The 26,647-nt window shown below is 50.7% G+C and overlaps 1 protein-coding gene across 1 annotated transcript; it reads right to left on the bottom strand.

The window, feature by feature from the left end:
• Positions 1-12,885: 12,885 nt before the first annotated feature.
• BAP1 (BRCA1 associated protein 1) lies at positions 12,886-25,575 on the bottom strand. Its single transcript, XM_040406884.1, has 17 exons — positions 25,446-25,575; positions 23,054-23,083; positions 22,739-22,793; positions 22,526-22,658; positions 22,336-22,455; positions 19,271-19,332; positions 18,732-18,874; positions 17,182-17,260; positions 16,979-17,102; positions 16,751-16,895; positions 15,792-15,952; positions 15,597-15,718; positions 14,230-14,660; positions 13,773-13,891; positions 13,582-13,674; positions 13,435-13,507; positions 12,886-13,358 (listed from the first exon to the last, which is right to left on the bottom strand). Exons 1-17 carry the CDS (start codon positions 25,516-25,518, stop codon positions 13,225-13,227), a joined length of 2,097 nt encoding a protein of 698 aa, XP_040262818.1. The 5' UTR covers positions 25,519-25,575; the 3' UTR covers positions 12,886-13,224.
• Positions 25,576-26,647: the final 1,072 nt, after the last annotated feature.

Raw genomic sequence — 26,647 nt, 5'->3', positions numbered from 1 at the left:
GTCCTAACCAGCAGCACAAGTGGGGACCTAGCAAGGAGCGACAGACAAATTGGGAGGGTTCCCCCTTATTTTTTTTTATTTTTTTATGAGAGGGCGGCACTGAGAATGGTACGTCCAAATGCCACTCCCTCAGAGCGCCTAGAGTCTAGGCCAGGCATGGCCAACCTGCGGCTCTCCAGCTGTTGTGAAACTACAACTCCCACCATGCCCTGCTGTAGGCTGTTAGCTGTAGACTGTCTGGGCATGATGGGAGTTGTAGTTTTGCAACAGCTGGAGAGCCTCAGGTTGGCCACCCCTGGTCTAGGCGGTAATGCGTTATAAAGGTGCTGTGGGAGCTCCAAGAGGCTGCAGCACAGATTTGTTCTAGCGGGACCAAACTTTTCTCCGCGTACGAAGTAGATACTGCCCTTGTAGAGTGGGCAGTGACAAAGGATGGAGGAGCCAACCCCTGGGCTAGGAAAGCTTCATGGATTGCCTCTTTTACCCATCTACTCAAAGAGGGTTTAGAGGCCTTTAGACCTTTGTTTTTCCCTGACAAGGACAGCAGGAGGTGTTTGGATCTTCTGAAGTCTGCAGTTCTGTTCAGGTAGATTCTGAGATTTCTTGAAATGTCCAAGGAATTGTCACGAGGGTGTCGAGGACCACGCCTGACTCCGTTATACCCGGGGTCAGGAAGTCGCAGCGGTTGGCTGCACGCTCTATTTAAGATAGGGCTGTTTTCCTTATGGTAGCTTTCTGGGTTTGCTTAGCAAACCCTTTTGGCTCACTCAGGGATCCGTAGCTCCTTCTCCTCAGCTGTTCCTTGTCCAGCACTCCCAAACCTCCTTATATTTCTCTCTCACACTTCTCTGGTTGCCAGAGATAGAGCTTCCTGCCTGGACATCTATTCTGACCTTCTGGAGCTGTGTTGCTGCGTTCGCTGGTAGTTAGTCCAGAACGCTACCCTCCAGATCCCTGTTGGACCTTTTTGGTTTATTGTGGTCGCCCACCTGGGTGTATGTGTTTGTCTGTATTTGTCTGTCCTCTCCCTGGTGTTTCCCTCTTAGTGACAGTGGTGTGGACTAGCGATCCCACCGGCCTGTTCACTATCCAGGGCTCATATTAGGGAAAGCCGGGGTTTAGGCACGCGATCGCCGCACGGGTGAGGAACCCGTCTAGGGACGTCAGGGCAGTCAGGTGCCAGCCGCAAGGTGAGTTAGGGGTCACCACCTTTCCCTCTTCCTTGGGCAGGGCTTTCCCTTTTATCCTCCCTGTGCGTGTCGCCGGTCATTACATTATCTCTGGCCATTATTTTGTGTAGGTAAAAAAAAAAAAAAATTTTTTTTTTTACCTACTTAGAATCCAGTATGGATCAAATTGCTGCTCTGTCCAAACAATTTCAAGGCCTGTCTTTGGAGGTGGCAGGATTGAAGGCGTCGGTCCTCCAGCAACAGCAGCGATTACAACTGACTGCAAGCCCAGCGGTTGCTACTGGTAACCAGGTTGTTGCGGAACCCAAGGTCCCTCTCCCTGACAGATTTTCTGGGGGAAGGGACAAGTTTTTGACATTCCGTGAGGCCTGTAAGTTATATTTTAAACTGCGCCCTTACTCCTCTGGTAATGAAGATCAGCGGGTGGGGGTTGTTATTTCCCTGCTGCAGGGGGATCCGCAGTCCTGGGCGTTCTCTTTACCTACTGATTCCCAGGCTCTTCGGTCAGTGGATGAGTTTTTTGGGGCCTTGGGTCTCATATATGACGACCCTGACCGAGTCGCCCTGGCTGAATCAAGATTACGGAGACTCTTACAAGGAGAGCGGCCGGTAGAGGAGTATTGCTCTGAATTCCGTAGGTGGGCTACGGATACCCAGTGGAACGACCCGGCTCTCAGGAGTCAGTTCTGCTCTGGGTTATCCGAAAGGGTTAAGGATGCGCTTGCATTATATGAGACCCCCTTTTCCCTTGATGCGGTTATGTCCCTTTCTATCCGAATAGATAGACGTCTTAGGGACAGGTTGAAAAAACCGGAGCCATTGGTAACCCCTCCCAAGCAGCAGTTAGTCTGTACGGACTTAGACGAGCCTATGCAGCTAGGAGGAACTACTCGTCAGGTCCGTCCTCCTGAGGCTCGCCGTAGGCGTGGGGTTTGTTTTTTTTGTGGGGAGAGGGGTCATTTCATTAATGTCTGTCCTTCTTTCCTCAGAAACAAAAGACCGTCGGAAAACTACTAACCCCGGGCTGTGTGGAGGATGTCAGCCGGGGGGTATACGTTTCCTCCATACGTCGATCGCAATTTGTGTTGCCAGCGGTTATTGTTTTTGGTGATAAGACGGAGACTATTTCTTTCTTTCTAGACAGTGGAGCAGGGGTAAATTTGATAGATGCCCATTTTGCCCGCACTATGGGTTTGTCTCTCTGTACGTTACAGAGACCTATTCCCATATTCGCTATTGATTCGGCTCCTCTGTCTCAGAGAAACCTCACCCACATTGTTCATAATTTACACCTTCGGGTAGGGGACCACCATAACGAGATGCTTTCAGGTTATGTTCTGGAGGGGCTTCCCACTCCGGTAGTGTTGGGTCTTCCCTGGTTGGTAGCGCACAATCCAGTGGTGGTATGGCAGGCCAGGGAGATATTGGAGTGGAGTGAGCAGTGCAGAGAAAATTGCTTAAATAGCAATTGCTTAGTCGCCTCCATAACTACCCTACCTACATTTATTTCGGACTTTGAGGATGTTTTTTCTGAAAAGGGTTGTCAGAAGTTACCACCTCATCGTCCTTATGATTGCCCGGTTAACCTTATTCCCGGCGCAAAATTACCCAAGACCAGGTTATATAATCTTTCGGGTCCAGAGAGACAAGCCATGAAAGATTATATCTCCGAGAGCTTGGCTAAGGGACACATCAGACCCTCTTCTTCACCCGTGGCTGCAGGGTTTTTCTTCGTTAAAAAGAAAGATGGGGGCCTGCGTCCTTGCCTAGATTTTCGCGAATTAAATCAGATAACCATCCGAGACCCATACCCTCTTCCTCTCATTCCTGACCTGTTTAACCAGATTGCGGGTGCTAGGTGGTTCTCCAAACTTGATCTTAGGGGTGCCTACAATCTGATTCGTATTAAGGAGGGGGATGAGTGGAAGACAGCGTTTAACACCCCTGAGGGGCATTATGAAAATCTAGTTATGCCTTTCGGTCTGACCAATGCTCCTTCCGTCTTTCAACATTTCGTTAATGATATTTTTAGTCATCTAATCGGCAGGTTTGTGGTAATATACCTGGATGATATTTTAATTTATTCGTCTGATCTGAAAACACATGAGGTGCATGTCAGACAAGTACTGCAGGTCCTACGGACGAATGAATTATATGCTAAAATTGAAAAATGTGTCTTCGCCGTTCAGGAGATACAATTCCTGGGTTATTTTTTATCTGCGTCAGGTTTCCGTATGGATCCTAGGAAGGTCCAGGCAATTTTAGATTGGGATCTTCCTGAGAACCTCAAAGCACTGCAACGGTTCTTGGGCTTCGCGAATTTCTATAGGAAATTCATTAAAAATTATTCACTTATTGTAAAACCCCTTACTGACATGACTAGGAAGGGGACTGATTTTTCTAAATGGTCTGACGCCGCTAAAGTTGCTTTTTCCTCTCTAAAAGAGAGGTTTACCTCAGCACCTGTACTGGTCCAACCTGATGTCTCTCAGCCTTTTATTGTTGAAGTGGATGCGTCAGAGGTGGGAGTGGGGGCTGTGCTGTCTCAGGGTCCGTCTCCTGGCAAATGGCGTCCTTGTGCTTTCTTTTCTAAAAAACTATCTGCAGCAGAAAAGAACTATGATATTGGCAATAGGGAACTATTAGCTATTAAACTTGCGTTTGAGGAGTGGCGTCATTTCTTAGAGGGGGCAGTCCACCCCGCCACTGTGATTACGGACCACAAAAATCTTCTGTACCTCGAATCAGCTAAGCGTCTCACCCCTAGACAGGCTAGGTGGTCGCTATTTTTTACCAGGTTTAACTTTGTGATTACCTATCGTCCTGGGGCAAAGAACACCAAGGCAGACGCATTATCTCGTTGTTTCCCTGGAGGGGGTAATGTGAGTGATCCGGTACCCATTCTTCAAAGAGGAGTGGTTGTTTCTGCGGTTCACTCTGTTCTGGAGGGGAAGGTGTTAGAGGCCCAGGGGGACGCCCCGGTCTCTTGCCCCTCAGAGAAATTGTTTGTACCGTTGAACTTACGTTTCGAATTATTAAAGGAACATCATAATTCGGCACTTGCTGGGCACCCGGGTAGTAAAGCAACCTTGGAACTATTGTCTCGTCGTTTTTGGTGGCCAAGGTTGCGTCAGGATGTATTGGATTTTGTGTCTTCTTGTTCTACCTGTGCGCGCGCAAAAGTTTCACATACACGTCATGCAGGGTCTCTATTACCACTCGTCATTCCCAATAGACCGTGGACACATCTGTCAATGGATTTTATCACTGACTTACCTTTGTCTGCGGGTAAAACTGTTATTTTGGTAGTAGTGGACAGGTTTAGCAAAATGGTACACTTCATTGCGTTACCCGCACTACCTAATGCTAAGACTCTTGCTCAGGTATTCGTCAGTGAAATTGTGAAGCTTCACGGGGTCCCCTCCGATGTTGTTTCGGATCGGGGTACCCAGTTTATTTCTAAATTTTGGAAAGCTTTTTGTTCTCGCTTGGGGGTACACTTGTCCTTTTCCTCTGCTTTCCATCCTCAGTCGAATGGACAGACTGAGCGTACCAACCAAAACCTTGAGACATATCTAAGATGTTTTGTGTCTGAAAACCAAGAGTTGTCTGAGTTTGCCATAAATAATCGTCATCAGGAATCCACTGGCAAGTCACCATTTCTTGGTGCATATGGTTTTCATCCCCAATTCTGTACTTTCAAAGAGGGGGGGTCTTCTGGGGTTCCCGAAGAGGAACGGTTTTCGTCATCTCTTTCATCGGTATGGCAGAAGGTGCAAGCTAACTTGAAAAATATGGGAGGTAAATACAAATGCATGGCTGATAAGAGACGGTCGCCAGGTCCGGACCTAGGAGTGAATGACTATGTGTGGTTGTCTACTAGGAATATTAAATTGAAGGTTCCCTCTTGGAAACTGGGTCCTAGGTTTATTGGCCCTTACAAAATTGTAGCCATCATCAACCCCGTGGCTTTTTCGCCTGGAGTTACCTCAGACTTATAGAATTCATAATGTTTTTCATAAGTCGTTACTCAAAAAATATGTTCCACCTCTAGAACCATCACCGCTGCCACCCCCTCCTGTTGTCGTGGATGGTAACCTAGAATTTCAGATATCCAAAATTGTTAATTCTCGTCGGGTCCGCCGCTCTCTTCAATATCTGGTGCATTGGAGAGGTTACGGTCCCGAGGAAAGAATGTGGGTTCCTGCGTCTGAGGTAAACGCCGGAGGGAGGGGGGTACTGTCACGAGGGTGTCGAGGACCACGCCTGACTCCGTTATACCCGGGGTCAGGAAGTCGCAGCGGTTGGCCGCACGCTCTATTTAAGATAGGGCTGTTTTCCTTATGGTAGCTTTTTGGGTTTGCTTAGCAAACCCTTTTGGCTCACTCAGGGATTCGTAGCTCCTTCTCCTCAGCTGTTCCTTGTCCAGCACTCCCAGACCTCCTTATATTTCTCTCTCACACTTCTCTGGTTGCCAGAGATAGAGCTTCCTGCCTGGACATCTATTCTGACCTTCTGGAGCTGTGTTGCTGCGTTCGCTGGTAGTTGGTCCAGTACGCTTCCCTCCGGATCCCTGTTGGACCTTTTTGGTTTATTGTGGTCGCCCACCTGGGTGTATGTGTTTGTATGTTTTGTCTGTCCTCTCCCTGGTGTTTCCCTCTTAGTAATAGTGGTGTGGACTAGCGATCCCACCGGCCTGTTCACTATCCAGGGCTCATATTAGGGAAAGCCAGGGTTTAGGCACGTGATCGCCGCACGGGTGAGGAACCCGTCTAGGGACGTCAGGGCAGTCAGGTGCCAGCCGCAAGGTGAGTTAGGGGTCACCACCTTTCCCTCTCCCTTGGGCAGGGCTTTCCCTGTTTTCCTCCCTGTGCGTGTCGTCGGTCATTACAGGAATGGAGGGCTTCTTCCTCTGGAGATGAGGGAGAGGGACATAAAACCAGTAAGGTGATGGTCTGATTAGTATTTCTAAATGATGGTACCTTGGGGACAAAGGTCGGTAGGAACCTCAACAGAACTCTGTCCTGGAGGAAGAGGGTATAAGGCTCAGCGGCCGCTAAGGCCTGCAGTTCTCCAATCCTCTTGGCCGAAGTTATGGCCAGGAGCAATGTGACCTTCAAAGATAAAAATCTAAGGTCCACATTTTCCAAGGGTTCAAAGGGGGGAGAGGATAGCCCCTTCAGAACCACAGATAAATCCCACTCAGGGATAGGTCTCAGGATTCTAGGTTTTAGTCTTTCGGCTCCTTTGAGGAACCTCCTGAGTAGGAGGTCTTGAGCTAAAGGTCTGCCTAAACAGGCAGAAAGCGCACTGGTATGAACTCTGAGCATTGACGGGCTTAGACCATTGTAAAGGCCATCCTGCAGAAACTGTAGAATCGCTGAAAGAGGAGGATCTGAGGGTACAACCTCTTTATCAGCACACCACTGAAGGAAGATCTTGTATATCCTTGAGTAAGCTTTGTAGACTCCGCCCTGGAGTGTGAAATGGTTCTCAAGACCTCCGCAGAAAGCCCTCTAGCTGTCAATCTCCAGGCTGTCAGATTGAGTTTCCTCAGATCTAGGCAGAGGCCTGTGTCCTGATACACAAGGTCCTGCGTTAGGGGAAGTCTCCAATATGTGCCCTGATTCATCTTCATGAGCTGGGTGAACCAAGACCTCTTCGGCTAGAATGGTATTATCGCAATGACCGGGGTCTGGTCTTGTTTGATTTTCGTCAATACTCTTGGTATCATGGAAATTGGAGGGAATATGTAAGCCAGCCTGAACCTCCATGTTATGGACAGAGCGTCTATCGCCAGAGGATGTTCCTCCTTGTAGAGGGAGCAGTATCTGTCCACCTTGTCATTCAAGCGGGTCGCCATCAAGTCGATCTCTGGAGTACCCTACCGGAGAGTGATCTGGGTGAAAACGTCTCTGTTCAATGACCATTCGCCTGGAACTGGCAGACCCCGACTCAGCCGATCTGCAACTACGTTGAGATTCCCTCTGATGTGAACAGCCGAAAGGTGGGATAGACTGGTTTCTGCCCAATCAAGAATTAAACCAACTTCCTGGAGGAGACGTTGAGATCTTGTGCCTCCCTCTCTGTTGATGTAAGCGACTACCGTAGTATTGTCCGAGCGGACTCTTACCGCCTTCCCGCGGATAAGAGGAGCAAAGTGGTAGAGAGCGAGACAAACTGCTCTCAATTCTCTCAGATAGGATGGGAGAAGCCTCTCCTGCGGACTCCAGGTACCTTGTACTGGATTCTCCTCCAGATGGGCTCCCCAACCTAGAAGGGAGGCGTCTGTGGTCAACGTAATCCAACGAGGTTGAATCAAGGACCTCCCATCTGTTAGGTTCCTCCACCACCTGAGGGAGGAACGGACTACGGTACACAGGGAGTGCGTCTTGTCCAACCCCTTGGGGTTGCGATTCCAGACTGCTAACACTTCTTACTGTAGTGGACGTAGGTCCATAGGGCCCAAGGAACTGCTTTTGCAGATGCTGACATGTGGCCTAACATCTTCCTTCATGAGTGTTCTGATGGACACCCTCCGAGGTGCCATGAGGAACTGCGCGGCTCTTATCACTCGATCCTTCCTCTCTGGAGAGAGGGAAAGGGTCATCCGTTCGGAGTCTACAAAAAAACCAGGAACATCCTGGAAGTAGATGGAACGATCTCAGATTTTTCCCAATTTATGAGCCAGCCCAAGCGCTAGAGAGACTGAAGAGCCAGCTGAAGATGAGATAAAAGAACGTCTAGAGTGGCGGCTTTTAGAAGTCAGTCGTCTAGGTATGGCATGATTTCTAGCTCTTGAAGCCTGAGTTGGGCGACAACCGGAGCCACAACTTTTGTGAAAGTGTGGGGAGCGGAAGAAATGCCAAAAGGCAGCACAGCAAACTGGTAATGTTTTACCACCCCTCTTATGGAGACCGCAATTCTAAAAAATCTCCTGTGAGCTGGGTGAATGGGGATTATATAGGTAAGCATCCTTCAGATCTAAGGTGATCATTAGATCGCCGGGGTTTAGGATGCTGAGGAGTGATCGAATGGTCTCCATTCTGAAGCGCTTTGTTCTTATAAACGATTTAGGTAACGCAGGTCTATGATCATGAGCCAATTGCCCGACGGCTTCTGGACTAGAAAAACGGGGGAGTATACTCCCAGCCCTTGTTCGCGAGGAGGAACTTCCTCTAGGGCCATTTTTTGAACATAAAGGAGGACAGAATCCTCTAAGATAGACTGTTTGGTCTGTTTAGGGTTCTGGTTAAAACAAACTTCTCTTGGGGAGGGGACAGAAAATCTATTTTGTACCCCAACATAATTATTTCTAGGACCCACTGGAATATTTTGCAGCCCCCACCGGAAGTGACCCACTGTCACTACATTATTACTTATAAAGATAAACTAGAAGGGCCCCCCCTTCGATTATATATATGTAATCTGGGGCAAAAATACAAATTTAGGCAGAGCAGGGCCGAAGCGCAGCTAAAACAGCCGCCGAATATACGCGCGCCGCTGACCCGGAAGTCGTCATCCGACACACTTCCGGGTATGGCGCGCATGCACGCGAAACGCCGAGGGCGGCAGCCAGGACCGCCAGGGGCAAATCGCCAGGATATAGAGGTGCCAACAGGCCCCCCTACCATGTAACTGCGGCAGAGGCCGCAATCCGGCAGAACCTAGGAAAAAACGACCACAAGGACCAAGAATCTTGGCAGCAAACGAATCTGTAAGATAACAGGCAGCGCCTGAACCTGTCCTCAGTCCACAGGACAGATAAAAAAGCACTGGTTTAAGGGGGGGCGTCCATTTATAGGGGGTGGGTTAATTGTCTTGGTAGCAATTTTAACCCCTTCACGACTGCAATCCGTATATATACGCGATAGCTGCACATACCCCGTGCAGCTACCACGTGTATAGACGTCATTGCAGTTCTTTGCTTCTGCCCCTGTCCTGCTGCTGTCACGGACAGCATACAGTCTAGTAATGCCGGCAAGGGACCAATCAGAGTGGTCCCTTGCCGGCAATCAATCTGATTGGTTAGTCTGTGCAGACTAACCAATCGGATCGCGGCAGTGTTAAAATGCTGGTTTCAAGCTCTGATCTGCGCTCTGCAGATCAGAGCTTGAAATCGGGTAGTGTCCTGAAGCCCCCGATCTGTGCCCCTCCAACCCCCCACCTCCACCGTGAGCCCTGCCTCTGCCATCGGTCCCCGCCCCCCCATCCATGTATCCTGCCCCTGATGCGGTCCGCCCCCTCCCCGATCTGTAATTTCTGAATGCTGGCCGTATTCCCCCCCCCTTTTCCAGCGCTGCCCCCTGCCCCTGATGCGGTCCCCCTGCTGTGTGTGATGGCGGCGGCTCCATTCCTGAGCCGCCGCCATCAGCAGCGAGTGTCAGCTCTATGCTGACACTCTGCTGTAACCCCATAGATTCCGCAGCAGCGGCATCCATGGGGTTAATAGAGAGAGGGGGCTCCCTCTCTCAACCATCGAGGCTGCTGCGCTGTGATTGCAGCGCCCGATGGTTGCCATGGCAACCGAACGCTTTGCAAAGGCGTCCGGTTGCCACCTACAGGACATCTGGTAGTATTATACTTTAGAATGCAAAAGCATTGCAAAGTATAGTAAAACCATCAGCCCCACTGGATCTTCAAGATCCAAGAGGGAACTGATAAAAAAAAATAATTAAATAATAAAAGTAAAAATAAATAAATAAATAAAAATGTAAATAAAAAAATAAAAATTGCCTTTTCCTATAAAAAAAACAAAACAAAAAAAACACACATATTAGGTATCACCGTGTCCGTAACGACCATCTCTATAAATATATCACATGATCAACCCCGTCCAATAAACACCATAAAAAAGAAAAAAGGAAAACAGTGTAAAAAAAAGCCATTTTTGTCACCTTACATCACAAAAAGTGCAACACCAAGCGATCAAAAAGGCGTATACACCCCAAAATAGTACCAATCAAACCGTTACCTCATCCCGCAAAAAATGAGCCCATATTTAAGACAATCGCCCAAAAAATAAAAAAGCTATGGCTCTCAGACTATGGAGACACTAAAACATAATTGTTTTGGTTTCAGAAATGCCATTATTGTGTAAAACTTAAATAAATAAGAAAAAGTATACATATTGGGTATTGCCACGTCCGTAACGATCTGCTCTATAAAACGGTCACATGATCTAACCCCTCAGATGAACGCTGTAAAAAAAAAACTGTTTTCCAAAAACAGCCAATTTTTTGGTCACCTTGCCCCATGAAGTGTAATAATGAATGATCAAAAAATCCTATGTACCCAAAAATGGTACCAATAAAAACCTCAACTCTTTCTGCAAAAAATGAGCCCCTGCACAAGACAATTGGAAGAAAAATAAAAAAACATATGGCGTTCAGAAAATAGACACACAAAAACATAATTTCTTTTTCAAAAATGCCTTATTATGTAAAACTGAAACAAACAAAAAAAGTAGACATATTTGATATCACTGCGTCCGTAACAACCTGCTCTATAAAAATAGCACTTGATTTACCATTTTTTTGTTACCTTGCCTCACAAAAAACGTAATATAGAGCAATTAAAATCACATGTACCCAAAATAGTACCAATGAAACTGTCACCTTATCCCCTTAGTTTCCAAAATAGGGTCACTTTTTGGGAGTTTCTACTGTAAGGGTGCATCAGGGGGGCTTTAAATGGGACATGGCATCTAAAACCAGTCCAGCAAAATCTGCCTTCCAAAAACCATACGGCGCTCCTTTCCTTCTGTGCCCTGCCATGCGCCCTTACATCAGTTTACGACCACATGTGGGGTGTTTCTGTAAACCGCAGAATCAGAGTAATAAATATTGAGTTTTGTTTGGCTGTTAACCCTGAATGTGTTAAAGAAAAAAATGCAATAAAATGGAAAATCTGCCCAAAAAGTGAAATTTAGAAATTTCAGCTCAATTTTCCTTTAATTCTTGTGGAACACCTAAAGGGTTAACAAAGTTTGTACAATCAGTTTTGAGTAACTTGAGGGGTGTAGTTTCTACAATGGGGTCATTTATGGGGAGTATTCACTATGTAGGCCCCACAAAGTGACTTCAGACCTGAACTGGTCCTTATAAAGTGGGTTTTGGAAATTTTCTTAAAAATTTTAAGAATTGCTTCTAAACTTCTAAGCTTCTAACGTCCTAAAAAAATAAAATGACATTTCCAAAATGATGCCAACATAAAGTAGACATATAGGGAATGTTAAATAATAAATATTTTGTGAGGTATCACTTTCTGTTTTAGAAGCAGAGAAATTAATAATTTTGAAAATTGCGAATTTCTTAAATTTTTGGGTAAATTTGCGATTTTTTCATAAATAAAGGTGATATATATTGTCATGAAGTACAATGTGTCACGAGAAAACAGTCTCAGAATGGCTTGGATAAGTAAAAGTGTTCCAAAGCTATTACCACATAAAGTGACGCATGGCAGATTTGTAAATTTTGACCTGGACACTGGGGCATCAATGACCTTTGGTCATGAAAGGGTTAATCAAAAATTCCACCTGTCCGACCAGTTTCACAGGGGAGAACTCCCCCCACTTGTGCTGCTGGTTAGGACGTAAGGGAAGGTACAGAACCCCCTTTACATGGCTCAATGGAGCAGATGATCGTCGGCAAGAAAGCGGTCCTTCCCAACAGTTTGCTGCTCGTTCAGTGGACACATTTACCTGCAGCGATCTCCTCCACAGTATAGGGAGCAGTGATCACTAATTTCACCACTCGCCCCCATACAGAAGCGTTCCTTCCTGACAATTGTCTGCTCGTCGATGGAAGAGACACATTTACCTGCAGCGATCTCCTCCACAGTATAGGGAGCAGCGATCTCCTCCACAGTATAGGGAGCAGCGATCTCCTCCACAGTATAGGGAGCAGTGATCTCTAACTTTAGTAAAGTTACTAAATAACAAACATCAAACTTTGTTTCTGTGGCTTCTTTATGTAAATGATTTAGACCTTTGTGCGCAGGCGAGGAGCTGGTCATTTCCGTTTTTCCTCTGTCAGATTCCTTTTTCTTTCCATTCTCGGCCGTCTTTTCCCGGAGTGAATTCTTTATGGCTCCATAGCCGCATGCGTTTTCGATAAGAGATACGGTAGTTTTGTGAATTTTTCGGGTTTCTTTCCATGTTCCCGGTGCGCCTGTGAGGACTTTTGATCTCTTTGCTATGTCGGCCAGTAGGTGTATTTTTTGTGTAAGACGTAGGAGATTTTCCGGAGCGATTATTGGAATAACGCTGAGAGTCCCGGAGCCGGTCTAGGGTTCATTCCTCCTTCCTCTTTTGATAACATTAGGTTTTTGTAGTGAATGTTTGGGTATTTTGCTTTGCCACTGAATTTTTGTGAACATTTTGTTCAGGTTTGTAATATCTGTATGTGCTAATACTATAGGGATGGTTTGAGGTGGATATAGTAATTTGGGAAAAGTTATCATTTTTAGTAGTTGACATCAATCGTCCCATTAATGAAAGGTCACCAACAGTAAAATCCCAGAAACCCCCTTTAACCCCTCCCGTGATGCATCACTGCTGTACCCCCCCCGTTTACATCTTCTTCTCAGTAACACACAATTCACTACATTCTGCACCATGGTGTAACGTCCCCGCAGGTGGCGCGCGCTCCCCGGACTCCCGTGCTCCTCCACACATTTGTTTTAATATATTTTTTGGACTTTTTTTTATTTTTTATTACATGACAAAAAAAAAAATGTCTCTAACATACAGTCACCTCTAGGACTTAGTGTGATGTGTGGTCATTCGGATTCTATGGAACCAGCCGGCGTGGGACCTGCCCGCAGCGCGACACCAGCCAGTTCTCCGGAGGGGAACGGTCATGCGACAAGGTTTCTGACACTAAATAACGTGACATTATGGGGGGGGGGGGGTGATATAGAACAAGGCTCTAGATGTGAGGTATAAAAACAGTTTATATACAGGATATACATGGGGGTGAGTACAGGGGATCCCATAGATGATTCTGCGGAGGTAACACTATCTACCATGGAATCACTGGCGCTTGGCTTTGTAAGGACGGGAGCGTTTGCGGCGGTCCGGCTTCCTCTGCTTATGCAGGCGACCGATGCTGACCCCCTGCCGTCTCCTCACCGAAATGTTCTGCTCCACCAAGCTGGCCAGCATTCCTAAGAAGGGATGGGATGTGTTAGGACTTGGGCCTCTGAGCTCGTCCTCCTGACCCACCCCCAGATGGACACTTACCTTCCTGAGCCAACATGGAGATGAAGGCACAGATAAACTCGTCATAGTTGTGTGTCCTTCTCTGGTCATCAATCTGGAAGAAGAGAAGGAGACTGGTGAATGAAATGAGGAGAGAAGGGCAGGAGAGCAAGATGGAGCTGAAAGTACCTTGAATTTCTTGCGCTTCTCCAGCTCTTCTTTAAGACAAGCCTCGGACGTGGCGATTTCAGCTTCCACGCACTTCAGCAGAGCCAGGAGTTCCTGGAAGACAACACGAGGCACATCGATCACCGGCCACACAATAGTGAAACCAACTCTAGAGAACCGATTTCTCCGCCATCATGGACAGGAGTCCTCACCTTTGGAGAAAACCTGTCCCCTACTGGTGCATCTGGGGCTCTGCAGCGGGATCCATCGGCCTCCGAGTTTTCTCTTCCTTCCTCCAGTTTGCTGGTTTTGGGGGAAATCTTCCCAGAATCTGAGAATAATGAATATAAGGAACCATTCGTCACCTCTCAGTGTCGTACATCGTTGAAGGGTTCACTGTGATCACATCGCTAACATATGCCATCACTATGTGATCAGTGGGGTCCGACCTCTGGGACACCCTACAATCCTATGGTTTTTCCAAGCTCATCCTGTGATCTGGGGAAATCTTTGGCGGGAAGCAGAACAACGGCCCTCAGACCCGACAGTCGGGCCCCTCATTGATTGGAAAGTGACGGCATATACCAGCGATGGCACCACTTTCTGTGATGGCGCCTTTAGGGCCCCCCCCCCCCCCCACCACCATATCAGGCTCCCAGTCATACCCACCCATCCGGCTGAGTGTACACAGGTGCCCATCTCGGCTGAGGTGTAGAATCCCAGTGCCCACCAGTGGCCCCAGCTCCCGCACTGCCCGGTTGTATCGAACAGAGTCCAGTCGCAGAAGAGGATCCTCCTCTCCAAACAAGACCTTAGAGAGGTGGGAGGTGACGGGACTGGAGGGTCGCGTGGGGTTAGCGGATCTCAGAGGGGAGCGCAGGGGGGAGTTGAAAGCGCTGCCAATTTCCGACGCGGTGTCTGTGCTCTCATTGCTGGGGGTTGGAGATGGCTGGGAGTGAGGAACTGCAGGGGCCACAGTCTTTATGGAGAGCGGGGAACACATTTGTTTCTGAGTCTCCTTTAACTTTTCTACCAAGACATTAGCGGGAAGCTCCGGACCCGGAGGTGGTGGCAGAGACTCGGGGCTTCTCCTCTTCAACCTGCAGGAGATGAGCAGAATGGTTTATAATGGCTGGCACTCTGCGGGTTCCACCGACTGACATGTGCCAGCGCTGTTACCTAGCAACAGACCCCGTATGCAGCAGGTGACAACAGCAGATCTCTGTCACCGAGTGTAATCTGATTTACTTCCTGTCCCCTGTAGATCTCGGCCCCTCATATACTCAGGTGGGATATGGCCGACTTTACCTTTAAGGGGCATTACCATCTGGGACCAGCTTATACAATATATGCCACAATTTAAGAGAGGCGGTCATAGGCTCCGGAAGACAGAGACGGTCCACCGCACCTCCCCTCAGAAGAATGGTCGGACATGATCTGGTCGGCCCAGGTCCTACCGTCCCACACGTACAGCTGGATCGCAGTCAGATGCCGCCAGGGGGCATTTACAAGCTGGCTAAATAGTAATTGTGAAAATAAGACACCCCCCATACCCCCCCCCCCCCCCCTCCCCACGGTCAACTGGAAGACAGAGAGTCTCTAATCCTAGGAGCAGAAGCTCCGACTCAAGGTGGGAGCCAGGAAAACGGTACAGAAATCCGGGGAGTCTCATCTTTAGCAGATTTATAGGGGAAGAGACTCCCATTTCTGGGCCGTGTCTCTAACCAACGGCAATAATGGAAAAATATTACCTACAAAATAGGCGCTCTCGTATCCCTAAATAATCCGTGTGGTCTACCCAGCGCAGCGGAGGCGTCACATCTCTCGCTTGTACATCTAAAGCCAGAAGATGGGTTTTGTCCCAATTAACCCGCACCCCCTCCAGAAGGAGCCGAAAGACTCAAAAAGCGAGAGAATCCTGGGGGGTCTTGTACAAACAAAAGGGTCTCATCCGCATAAAGGGCGACTCGCTCTCTTCCCAGTTTAAGGCCCACGACGCCAGGCGACGCCAGAAAGGAATAAGTAACTTTACCCACCCTGAAAGGGCCGCGGGTCTTGCAGAAGTCTCAGTTTCTTCATCCTCCTCTTCATCGGAGTCTGGGGAGGGCGGTGGGATTCCTCGCGATCGCCCTACGCCTGCCGCCAGATCTTCTTCTTCCTGCGGTGTGCAGACAATGTGGGTTAATCTACTCCGACCCCGGGTAACGTACAGACAAACCCTCAGCACCCACCTGCATTGGGGACTTGGCGTAGTTGTGGTTATCCAGGAAAGCAGGGAGCCGGGGGGCCTGTGAGGTGGCGGTGCCCCCATTATGAGGGACGGCGTTAATCTTGCTGTATGTATTAGTCGCAGAAGGTCGCTGGACAGATCCTGCTGCATCTCCGCTCACATCTACAGGTGCAACAGACACAATGCAATCAGAATATACATGGCACCAATTAAAGGGGTTCTCCACCGAAAATAACAGACCGGTTGCTATGGATTCACAATCTGACAATCTAGCCCTAGCAACCAGACTGACAATGAATTCAGGTGGAGAACTTCCTTTCTATACATGTTAGGCTCCATTCACACGTCCGCAAAATGGGTCCGCATCCGTTCTGCAATTTTGCGGAACGGGTGCAGACCCATTCATTTTGAATGGGGCCGGAATGTGCTGTCCACATCTGCATTTGCGGATCCGCACTTCCGCATCCGTGCTTCCGTTTCCACAAAAAAATAGAACAGGTCCTATTCTTGTCCGCAATTGCAGACAAGATTAGGCATTTTCTATTATAGTGCCGGCGATGTGCGGTCCGTAAATTGCAGAATGCACATTGCCGGTGTCCGGGTTTTGTGGATCCGCAAAACACTTACGGACGTGTGACTGGACCCTTACACTGTGATCTATATGGATAGCGGCCCAGGTCCTCAAACCTGCGCCATTCTCTATATACAGCACGGGTTCACGCCGGCTACCGAAGGTCAGGTCTATGGCCGTGATCAGAGAGAAGACGGAAGCAGTTTTCCGCGCCTCGTCTTCTCAGATACACGGCCCTCAATGCCGCTGTCATGTGACCACACGATCGCCAGGATGCCGGGAGGAGGAGGTTATTGCTGGGTCCAAACAGACCAATCGAATTTCTAAACTATGTCTGACCCTGAAAAACCAAGATGCCTCAGACCTGAATCACGCCGGGCGTGGCGTACCTGTGGGATTCCCCGAGGCGTTGCCCGCGTTCGTTGCCTCCTGGCCGGCTGCGCACTTGGCTGGATTTGCCTTTGACTCCTCGTTATTCTGACTCTCGGAGGGTTTCTGGCCCTGGATCAGCTCCGGCTGCGTCACCCGGATCAGCTACAGACACAGGAGATTATAATGTGGCAGGTGATAATACAGGTTCTCATGAGCCTGGGGGGGCCTCATCCCATCCCCCGCACCTGCTGTAAAGCCTCCAGCACGGTCTGCCTGTTCATCTTTAGGATATTGAGCCTGCTCTCGTACTTCAGCCTCCGGTCAGGCACCACCGCCATCAGGTTAAAGCGGATGTCGTGATACGGCTCCCTGTGCAGGAAAGATCGGGGGTTCACAGGACGAAACCTACAGATGACGTCACAGGACCATCGCCGGCCAATCAGCTTACCCTGCCGTGGCCAGTCCGATCCTCTCCATGATAACCCTGCGAGCCTTGTCTGTCCACTCCTCGTCCTCCGCCCAAGGACCTGACAACAATATTGACAACATGACCTTGGGCGATGGGGGAACAGGGATGATACAGATGACCACTAAACCACCCCTTGAAGGCTCGGTTCAGTCTAATGCCTATAAACATGGTGCCCAATCGCGCAGGCAGTGGGTGCCATAGCCGGCGAATTTCTGCCGTTTCAAACAGCAAAAATGCCAATCGCAGGCATTTAAGCCTTTAGATGCCACGGTCAAATGCCACCCCATATCTAAATGGTGAAAAACCCGGAAGCTTAAGACTGGCTCCCCAGTGCGGCCATCGGGGAAGCTGGTCATAAATACGTATTACAGCTGCAGTTCCTATGTTGGCCAGCAGGTGGCAGGTCAACATAGAATAACAGCAATTAGAGCTTATACTTTACTTCTATGGGAATACAATATAGTGGATACTGGAGCCTCCTAGAGGAAGTGCGAAAAAAAGAAATTAAATAGAACAAAAAATATAATCATCAGATCGTTTCTTCCGCATAGAGAACGCCGTAGGGATAAAACCCATAAAACTGGCGGTTTAGCCTTTTTTTCCCAATTCCACCCCATTCAGATTTTTTCCCCGCTTCCCACTACATTGTACGCCATATTAAATGGAGGCATTAGAAAGTACAACGTGTCCCACAAACAAGGCCTCATATGGATATGTGAACCGAATAAACCTCTGGTATCCAAGGGGTTAGGCCTCTTTCACACTTGCGTTGTCCGGATCCGGCATGTACTCCATTTGCCGGAATTACACTCCGGATCCGGAAAAACGCAAGTGTACTGAAAGCATTTGAAGACGGAACCGTCTTCAAAATGCGTTCACTGTTACTATGGCAGCCAGGACGCTATTAAAGTCCTGGTTGCCATAGTAGTAGTGGGGAGCGGGGGAGCGGTATACTTACTGTCCGTGCGGCTCCCGGGGCGCTCCAGAATGACGTCAGAGCGCCCCATGCGCATGGATGACGTGTCCAATGCGATCACGTGATCCATGCGCTTGGGGCGCCCTGACGTCACTCTGGAGCGCCCCGGGAGCCGCACGGACGGTAAGTATACTGCTCTTCCGCTCCCCGCTCCACTTTACCATGGCTGCCAGGACTTTAGCGTCCCGGCAGCCATGGTAACCATTCAGAAAAAGCTAAATGTCGGATCCGGTAATGCGCCGAAGCGACGTTTAGCTTAAGGCCGGATCCGGATCAATGCCTTTCAATAGGCATTAATTCCGGATCCAGCCTTGCGGCAAGTGTTCCGGATTTTTGGCCGGAGCAAAAAGCGCAGCATGCTGCGGTATTTTCTCCGGCCAACAAACGTTCCGGTCCTGAACTGAGGACATCCTGATGCATCCTGAACGGATTTCACTTCCGACGACGGAACTCTATGCCGGAAGACAAGAACGCAGGTGTGAAAGAGCCCTTAAATCCTCTGCTTGCTGTATGTGAACTGTACCAAAAGTCCGAGCTCCTTTAACGCCCTCACCGTGATCTATGGGGTAAACCTTCAGGCCATCCAGCTCAAACAGGCGCCCCTTAATGGGAACGTAACTGACAAAGTGAAACGCCTCCATGGTGCGCACGGCGCTGATGCCGTTCTGCTTCTCCGGCAGGTGACGCGGCTCCGGCCTGCGTGAGGTAAAGAGAGGGTTAATGTCAGAGGAGGCTGCAGATTCTCAGACTTTATGCAATTAACCATCTCGACATCTTTGCTTGCTGTCACTGAATGACAACATTCTTGTCACCAGCATCAGAGCTAGACACTCACACAGCTGATGGGTTGGTGCAATGTATAGTGTAGGCAATCTCTGAGCTGGACAAATCTACATGGAGGACATTCAGCTGAATGGTCTCTATGTAATACACCGGCAGCGCGAGTCTGGCTCGTGGAATCGGGCGTCCCAAAAAGAGACCCCCCCCTCTATAAGGCCCAACAGGCTTTATGGACGGGGTGGAGAGTATGAGACACTCCCTTTAAGGGACTTCTGTAGGGAGACGACACTGACACATCTCTGGGGCTCTTACCTGGCATGGCTATTGTGAGCTTTCGCCAGTTCCGGAGCGTTCCCAATGGCGTAACCTTTACTCTAAGGGAGGAAGAAGAGGACGTAAGTATAGAGAGACCGCGCACCTTACACAGAGGAGCTCTATACGTGACTCATATAGGGGGAGAAAGTCAATGAACACTATGGCCGACGCTGCCGGTTACATCTTCTGCATCACACGCCGACAACCCCTATGAGAGCTGTGACCGATGTTCTACCGGTTGTCACGCGGCTCTCACCGTTTTTATATGCAAGAACTTGACAGAAGGACTTTTTTGGGGGCAGCACATTAAGTCTGTAACTTTGTACTCAGCCAAATGTACAACTTAGGGCTGCAACGAATACTCCATGTAATCGATGCAAAAAGATCCTCGATGGAATTTCTCTGCATCGAGGATTCGTTTAAATCACGTGACCACGGAGCGCGAGTGAAGTGAAGCCTCTCACTCCCCGCTCCGTGACCTCCTGTCGGCACCGGGCTGCACTGAACAGGGCCCTGCGTGCACACGTCGCCAGCGTGCTGCCTGACGCGGTGTGCGACGTCAGGTCCCTCCCAGTGCATGCTGGGAAGAAGACGCGGTCCGTCTCCTGCGGACTCCACGTCAGCGCACTGCCAGGGAAGGCCATTATACAGTTAGCAGGGGCCCACATCTGTCGGCGGGGCGAGGTGATGTTGGTGATTTGAAGGTGGCACCTGTGATTTAAAGGGGCTGATGGCATGGAGGGGCTGATCTGATGTCACTGGGGGAGTGCGGGGGCATGGTGGATGGCATGGAGGCACTGGGGGAGGAGGACATGGCAATGGATGGCATAGAGGCACTGGGGGAGGGGGACATGGCAATGGATGGCATGGAGGGGCAGATGGCACTGGGGGAGTGGGGGACATGGCATGGAGGGGCTGTTCTGATGGCACTGGGGGACATCACATGGCAATGGATGGCATGGAGGGGCTGATGGCCCTGGGGGATAGTGGGGCTGATGGCCCTGGGGGATAGTGGGGCTGATGGCCCTGGGGGATAGTGGGGCTGATGGCCCTGGGGGATAGTGGGGCTGATGGCCCTGGGGGATAGTGGGGCTGATGGCCCTGGGGGATAGTGGGGCTGATGGCGCCGGGGGATAGTGGGGCTGATGGCCCTGGGGGATAGTGGGGCTGATGGCGCCGGGGGATAGTGGGGCTGATGGCGCCGGGGGATAGTGGGGCTGATGGCGCCGGGGGATAGTGGGGCTGATGGCGCCGGGGGATAGTGGGGCTGATGGCGCCGGGGGATAGTGGGGCTGATGGCGCCGGGGGATAGTGGGGCTGATGGCGCCGGGGGATAGTGGGGCTGATGGCGCCGGGGGATAGTGGGGCTGATGGCGCCGGGGGATAGTGGGGCTGATGGCGCCGGGGGATAGTGGGGCTGATGGCGCCGGGGGATAGTGGGGCTGATGGCGCCGGGGGATAGTGGGGCTGATGGCGCCGGGGGATAGTGGGGCTGATGGCGCCGGGGGATAGTGGGGCTGATGGCGCCGGGGGATAGTGGGGCTGATGGCGCCGGGGGATAGTGGGGCTGATGGCGCCGGGGGATAGTGGGGCTGATGGCGCCGGGGGATAGTGGGGCTGATGGCGCCGGGGGATAGTGGGGCTGATGGCGCCGGGGGATAGTGGGGCTGATGGCGCCGGGGGATAGTGGGGCTGATGGCGCCGGGGGATAGTGGGGCTGATGGCGCCGGGGGATAGTGGGGCTGATGGCGCCGGGGGATAGTGGGGCTGATGGCGCCGGGGGATAGTGGGGCTGATGGCGCCGGGGGATAGTGGGGCTGATGGCGCCGGGGGATAGTGGGGCTGATGGCGCCGGGGGATAGTGGGGCTGATGGCGCCGGGGGATAGTGGGGCTGATGGCGCCGGGGGATAGTGGGGCTGATGGCGCCGGGGGATAGTGGGGCTGATGGCGCCGGGGGATAGTGGGGCTGATGGCGCCGGGGGATAGTGGGGCTGATGGCGCCGGGGGATAGTGGGGCTGATGGCGCCGGGGGATAGTGGGGCTGATGGCGCCGGGGGATAGTGGGGCTGATGGCGCCGGGGGATAGTGGGGCTGATGGCGCCGGGGGATAGTGGGGCTGATGGCGCCGGGGGATAGTGGGGCTGATGGCGCCGGGGGATAGTGGGGCTGATGGCGCCGGGGGATAGTGGGGCTGATGGCGCCGGGGGATAGTGGGGCTGATGGCGCCGGGGGATAGTGGGGCTGATGGCGCTGGGGGATAGTGGGGCTGATGGCGCCGGGGGATAGTGGGGCTGATGGCGCCGGGGGATAGTGGGGCTGATGGCGCCGGGGGATAGTGGGGCTGATGGCGCCGGGGGATAGTGGGGCTGATGGCGCCGGGGGATAGTGGGGCTGATGGCACCGGGGGATAGTGGGGCTGATGGCACCGGGGGATAGTGGGGCTGATGGCACCGGGGGATAGTGGGGCTGATGGCACCGGGGGATAGTGGGGCTGATGGCACCGGGGGATAGTGGGGCTGATGGCACCGGGGGATAGTGGGGCTGATGGCACCGGGGGATAGTGGGGCTGATGGCACCGGGGGATAGTGGGGCTGATGGCGCCAGGGGATAGTGGAGCTGATGGCACCGGGGGATAGTGGGGCTGATGGCGCTGGGGGATAGTGGGGCTGATGGCGCTGGGGGATAGTGGGGCTGATGGCGCTGGGGGATAGTGGGGTTGATGGCGCTGGGGGATAGTGGAGCAGATGGCACCGGGGGATAGTGGGGCTGATGGCACCGGGGGATAGTGGGGCTGATGGCACCGGGGGATAGTGGGGCTGATGGCGCTGGGGGATAGTGGAGCTGATGGCACCGGGGGATAGTGGGGCCGATGAATACTCAATTGCTAAAATAATCGTTTGCTGCAGCCCTAGTACAACTATAACTCCCAGCATCCTATCTAACACCAAAAGAGTGGGAGATTTATGCAGGGACCTGTAACTGCCCATTGACATCTAGTATGGTGAAGGTGTGCCACCTGTGAGACTACAACTCCCACCATGCACTGACAGTATAGTGTTACCTCTGGGCTGAACCCCTTGGTGAAGTCCTTGATGCGGCTCAGCGTCGGCCCCAGGTGAACCCCGCTGCAGTTCAGCAGGACGCTCAGGAGGGCGTGCGTGGCGCAGGAATTGGGGATCAGCTGTGAGAGAAGGAGACATGGATGAGAAGGAGACATCCAAGATGGTGGACGCCAGGGACTCACTACTCACCTGATGAGCGAAGAACATGTTATTGACCACCTCATCCTCAATGACTGATGTCTCGTCCAGCAGGGTGGACACTTTCCTGCGCGAGCGCCGCTCCTCGATCCATTTAAATAAGAAGATGAAGCCGTAAACCGGCCTGTGGGGGGGATAATAACCGTCAGCTGAGAGCGGACACAAGTCAGGGGGTCACACAAATCAGGAATGTTGAGAGCATACCCGGGGCACTTGCTCTGCAGGTCATAGATCTCCTCCACCTGCACACCCTTCACACCTGGGGGAAACACAGAGTAGCAGACAAGTCAAGTCCTGCCCCGCAGCGCACCCCCTCCCCCCCCATTATCACATCTGTCAGAAGCCGCAGTTACACAGAGAAGTCCTTACTGAGGTCGGGAGGCTGGAGAAACAGATGCAGCAGTAACGCCCGGAGAGGCGAAGACTGTGCAGCAGCAGCAGCGCGCAGCCCGTCACATGCAGCGCACAATCCGGCCGCCTGCAGGGAGAAGGGATGGCGATAAACACAGAAATACTCACCGAAATCCTCCACCAGCAACGTGAAGAGTCCTGAAATACAGAAAGAGGAGGAGTCAAATATATATATATATCCCCTTATGTCAGTAAAGGGTTATATACATCCGGCGACATCAGTAAAGGGTTATATACGGACGGTGACGTCAGTAAAGGGTTATATACGGACGGTGATGTCAGTAAAGGGTTATATACGGACGGTGATGTCAGTAAAGGGTTATATACGGACGGTGATGTCAGTAAAGGGTTATATACATCCGGCGACATCAGTAAAGGGTTATATACGGACGGTGACGTCAGTAAAGGGTTATATACGGACGGTGATGTCAGTAAAGGGTTATATACGGCCGGTGATGTCAGTAAAGGGTTATATACGGACGGTGATGTCAGTAAAGGGTTATATACGGACGGTGACGTCAGTAAAGGGTTATACACGTCCAGTGATGTCAGTAAAGGGTTATATACGGACGGTGACGTCAGTAAAGGGTTATATACGGACGGTGATGTCAGTAAAGGGTTATATACGGACGGTGACGTCAGTAAAGGGTTATATACGGACGGTGATGTCAGTAAAGGGTTATACACGTCCAGTGATGTCAGTAAAGGGTTATATACGGACGGTGACGTCAGTAAAGGGTTATATACGGACGGTGATGTCAGTAAAGGGTTATATACGGACGGTGACGTCAGTAAAGGGTTATATACGGACGGTGACGTCAGTAAAGGGTTATATACGGACGGTGATGTCAGTAAAGGGTTATATACGGACGGTGACGTCAGTAAAGGGTTATATACGGACGGTGACGTCAGTAAAGGGTTATATACGGGCGGTGACGTCAGTAAAGGGTTATATACGGACGGTGACGTCAGTAAAGGGTTATATACGGCCGGCGACGTCAGTAAAGGGTTATATACGGCCGGCGACGTCAGTAAAGGGTTATATACGGACGGTGACGTCAGTAAAGGGTTATATACGGACGGTGACGTCAGTAAAGGGTTATATACAGACGGTGACGTCAGTAAAGGGTTATATACGGACGGTGATGTCAGTAAAGGGTTATATACGGACGGTGACGTCAGTAAAGGGTTATATACGGACGGTGACGTCAGTAAAGGGTTATATACGGACGGTGATGTCAGTAAAGGGTTATATACGGACGGTGACGTCAGTAAAGGGTTATATACGGACGGTGACGTCAGTAAAGGGTTATATACGGACGGTGACGTCAGTAAAGGGTTATATACAGACGGTGACGTCAGTAAAGGGTTATATACGGACGGTGATGTCAGTAAAGGGTTATATACGGACGGTGATGTCAGTAAAGGGTTATATACGGACGGTGACGTCAGTAAAGGGTTATATACGGACGGTGACGTCAGTAAAGGGTTATATACGGCCAGTGATGTCAGTAAATGGTTATATACGGACGGTGACGTCAGTAAAGGGTTATATACGGCCAGTGATGTCAGTAAAGGGTTATATACGGCCGGCGACGTCAGTAAAGGGTTATATACGGGCGGTGACGTCAGTAAAGGGTTATATACGGGCGGTGACGTCAGTAAAGGGTTATATACGGGCGGTGACGTCAGTAAAGGGTTATATACGGGCGGTGACGTCAGTAAAGGGTTATATACGGGCGGTGACATCAGCAAAGGGTTATATACGGACGGTGACATCAGCAAAGGGTTATATACGGACGGTGACATCAGTAAAGGGTTATATACGGGCGGTGACGTCAGTAAAGGGTTATATATACGGGCGGTGACATCAGTAAAGGGTTATATACGGGCGGTGACGTCAGTAAAGGGTTATATACGGGCGGTGACATCAGCAAAGGGTTATATACGGGCGGTGACATCAGCAAAGGGTTATATACGGGCGGTGACGTCAGTAAAGGGTTATATACGGACGGTGACGTCAGTAAAGGGTTATATACGGGCGGTGACATCAGCAAAGGGTTATATACGGGCGGTGACGTCAGCAAAGGGTTATATACGGGCGGTGACGTCAGTAAAGGGTTATATACGGACGGTGACGTCAGTAAAGGGTTATATACGGACGGTGACGTCAGTAAAGGGTTATATACGGGCGGTGACGTCAGTAAAGGGTTATATACGGACGGTGACGTCAGTAAAGGGTTATATACGGACGGTGACGTCAGTAAAGGGTTATATACGGGCGGTGACGTCAGTAAAGGGTTATATACGGACGGTGATGTCAGTAAACGGTTATATACGGACGGTGATGTCAGTAAAGGGTTATATACGGCCGGTGACGTAAGTAAATGGTTCTATACGGCTGGTGACGTCAGTAAAAGGTTATATGCGCCCAGTGACGTCAGTAAACGGTTATATACGGGTGGTGACGTCAGTCATTGTATGCTGTGGCCCTCGGTACCTGGATCGCTCTCCAGCTCTAACCAGCCTTTATTCATGTTGTCTCCTCCATGCCTCCGCGGCTCTGACGTCATTCAGCGCGCCGGAAGTGTAGGGAGTAAACACACTACAGTGACGTCACTTCGCAGCCCCTCCCGCTGCAGAATCAGAGCCGTTACTTCCCGTGATCCTTCGCGGTCATCCCGTCCGTTATGGTTCTGTCACAGCTGGTTAGACCTTCAGGAAAATGGCTGCCGGTGTTCTGTCAGAAAGACAGGCTGAGAGTGAAGTCTGGGTGCCAGTCTTCGCTCTAGCGGCTGCTCTGCGGGTCACGTGACTGCAGGAAGTCCAGCGGCGGCCATGTTGGCTGAGGGCAAACCCTCCTCTCCCCTCAGCTTTATCCGACATGGCAGCTCTGAGGTTTTGATGCTGATCTATTTTCAGCTCAGTAATAATTCACATTTTATATTTCAGATTATTCCCAATAATAATGGAGGCGTAGAACCCTGACCGGCTGGAGATGATGCACGTGCTGCAAATTAATGGAAAATGTAATGAGAATTTACAATTAATCGTCACTCCCTGGCTGTTGTACGGCCACAAATCTGAACCGCACACGCTGATGATGGAAGTGGCAGTTTTGCATCTTAAGAGTCACAGAATGGATTAAACCGCATCCGAAACCGTCAGATTTCAGCATTGCCTCAGTGACACCAGAGTGACAAATGTAGTATACCGAATAGTCGGGGAGCTAGACACGCCCCTAATCCGCAGGCCCTGCCCCCTTGTCTGTGTGTCCGAGCCCCGGGCTGGCGCCACAGACACACTGGGGTCGATTTCAGCGGCTTTCGGACGTCCTGGGAGGGCTGGTAAGTATGGCCGTCGGTCCCTGGCAGTGTAATCGCAGATGGACCACATCAGAATAACGGGGCAGTGGCAGAAATATCCGCCACAAATCTGCTGCGTGTGAACAGAGCCTGACGGGTGCTCAGGCCGGACCGTGAAATGTGGCCGCATCACAGCCGTCTGACGAGGGCCTACACCCCGCGGGGTTCTCCTGAACCAAGGTGTGATCCCCGCACAAACGCTGATGAGCTATGAGCGCACGATGGGGGGAAAACACCGGTAAAATGGACACTTTTTTTTTTGTCCATTTTGCATCAGTTTCTGCATCTCTTTACTCATTTTTAATGACTGTTAAAAACATGCATTTCATTGGGTTTT

The sequence above is a fragment of the Bufo bufo genome, chromosome 9 (genome assembly GCF_905171765.1).
Source record: "Bufo bufo chromosome 9, aBufBuf1.1, whole genome shotgun sequence".
Taxonomy (NCBI): domain Eukaryota; kingdom Metazoa; phylum Chordata; class Amphibia; order Anura; family Bufonidae; genus Bufo; species Bufo bufo.
This window is presented reverse-complemented; position numbering and strand designations above follow the sequence as displayed.

Coding starts and splice junctions, on each gene's coding strand:
- BAP1 (XM_040406884.1), bottom strand. CDS start 25,518: ATGACGTCAGAGCCGCGGAGGCATGGAGGAGACAACATGAATAAAGGC. Junction 23,084..25,445: donor AGAGCTGGAGAGCGATCCAG/GTACCGAGGGCC, acceptor TCTGTATTTCAG/GACTCTTCACGTTGCTGGTG. Junction 13,892..14,229: donor GTGTACACTCAGCCGGATGG/GTGGGTATGACT, acceptor CATTATTCTCAG/ATTCTGGGAAGATTTCCCCC.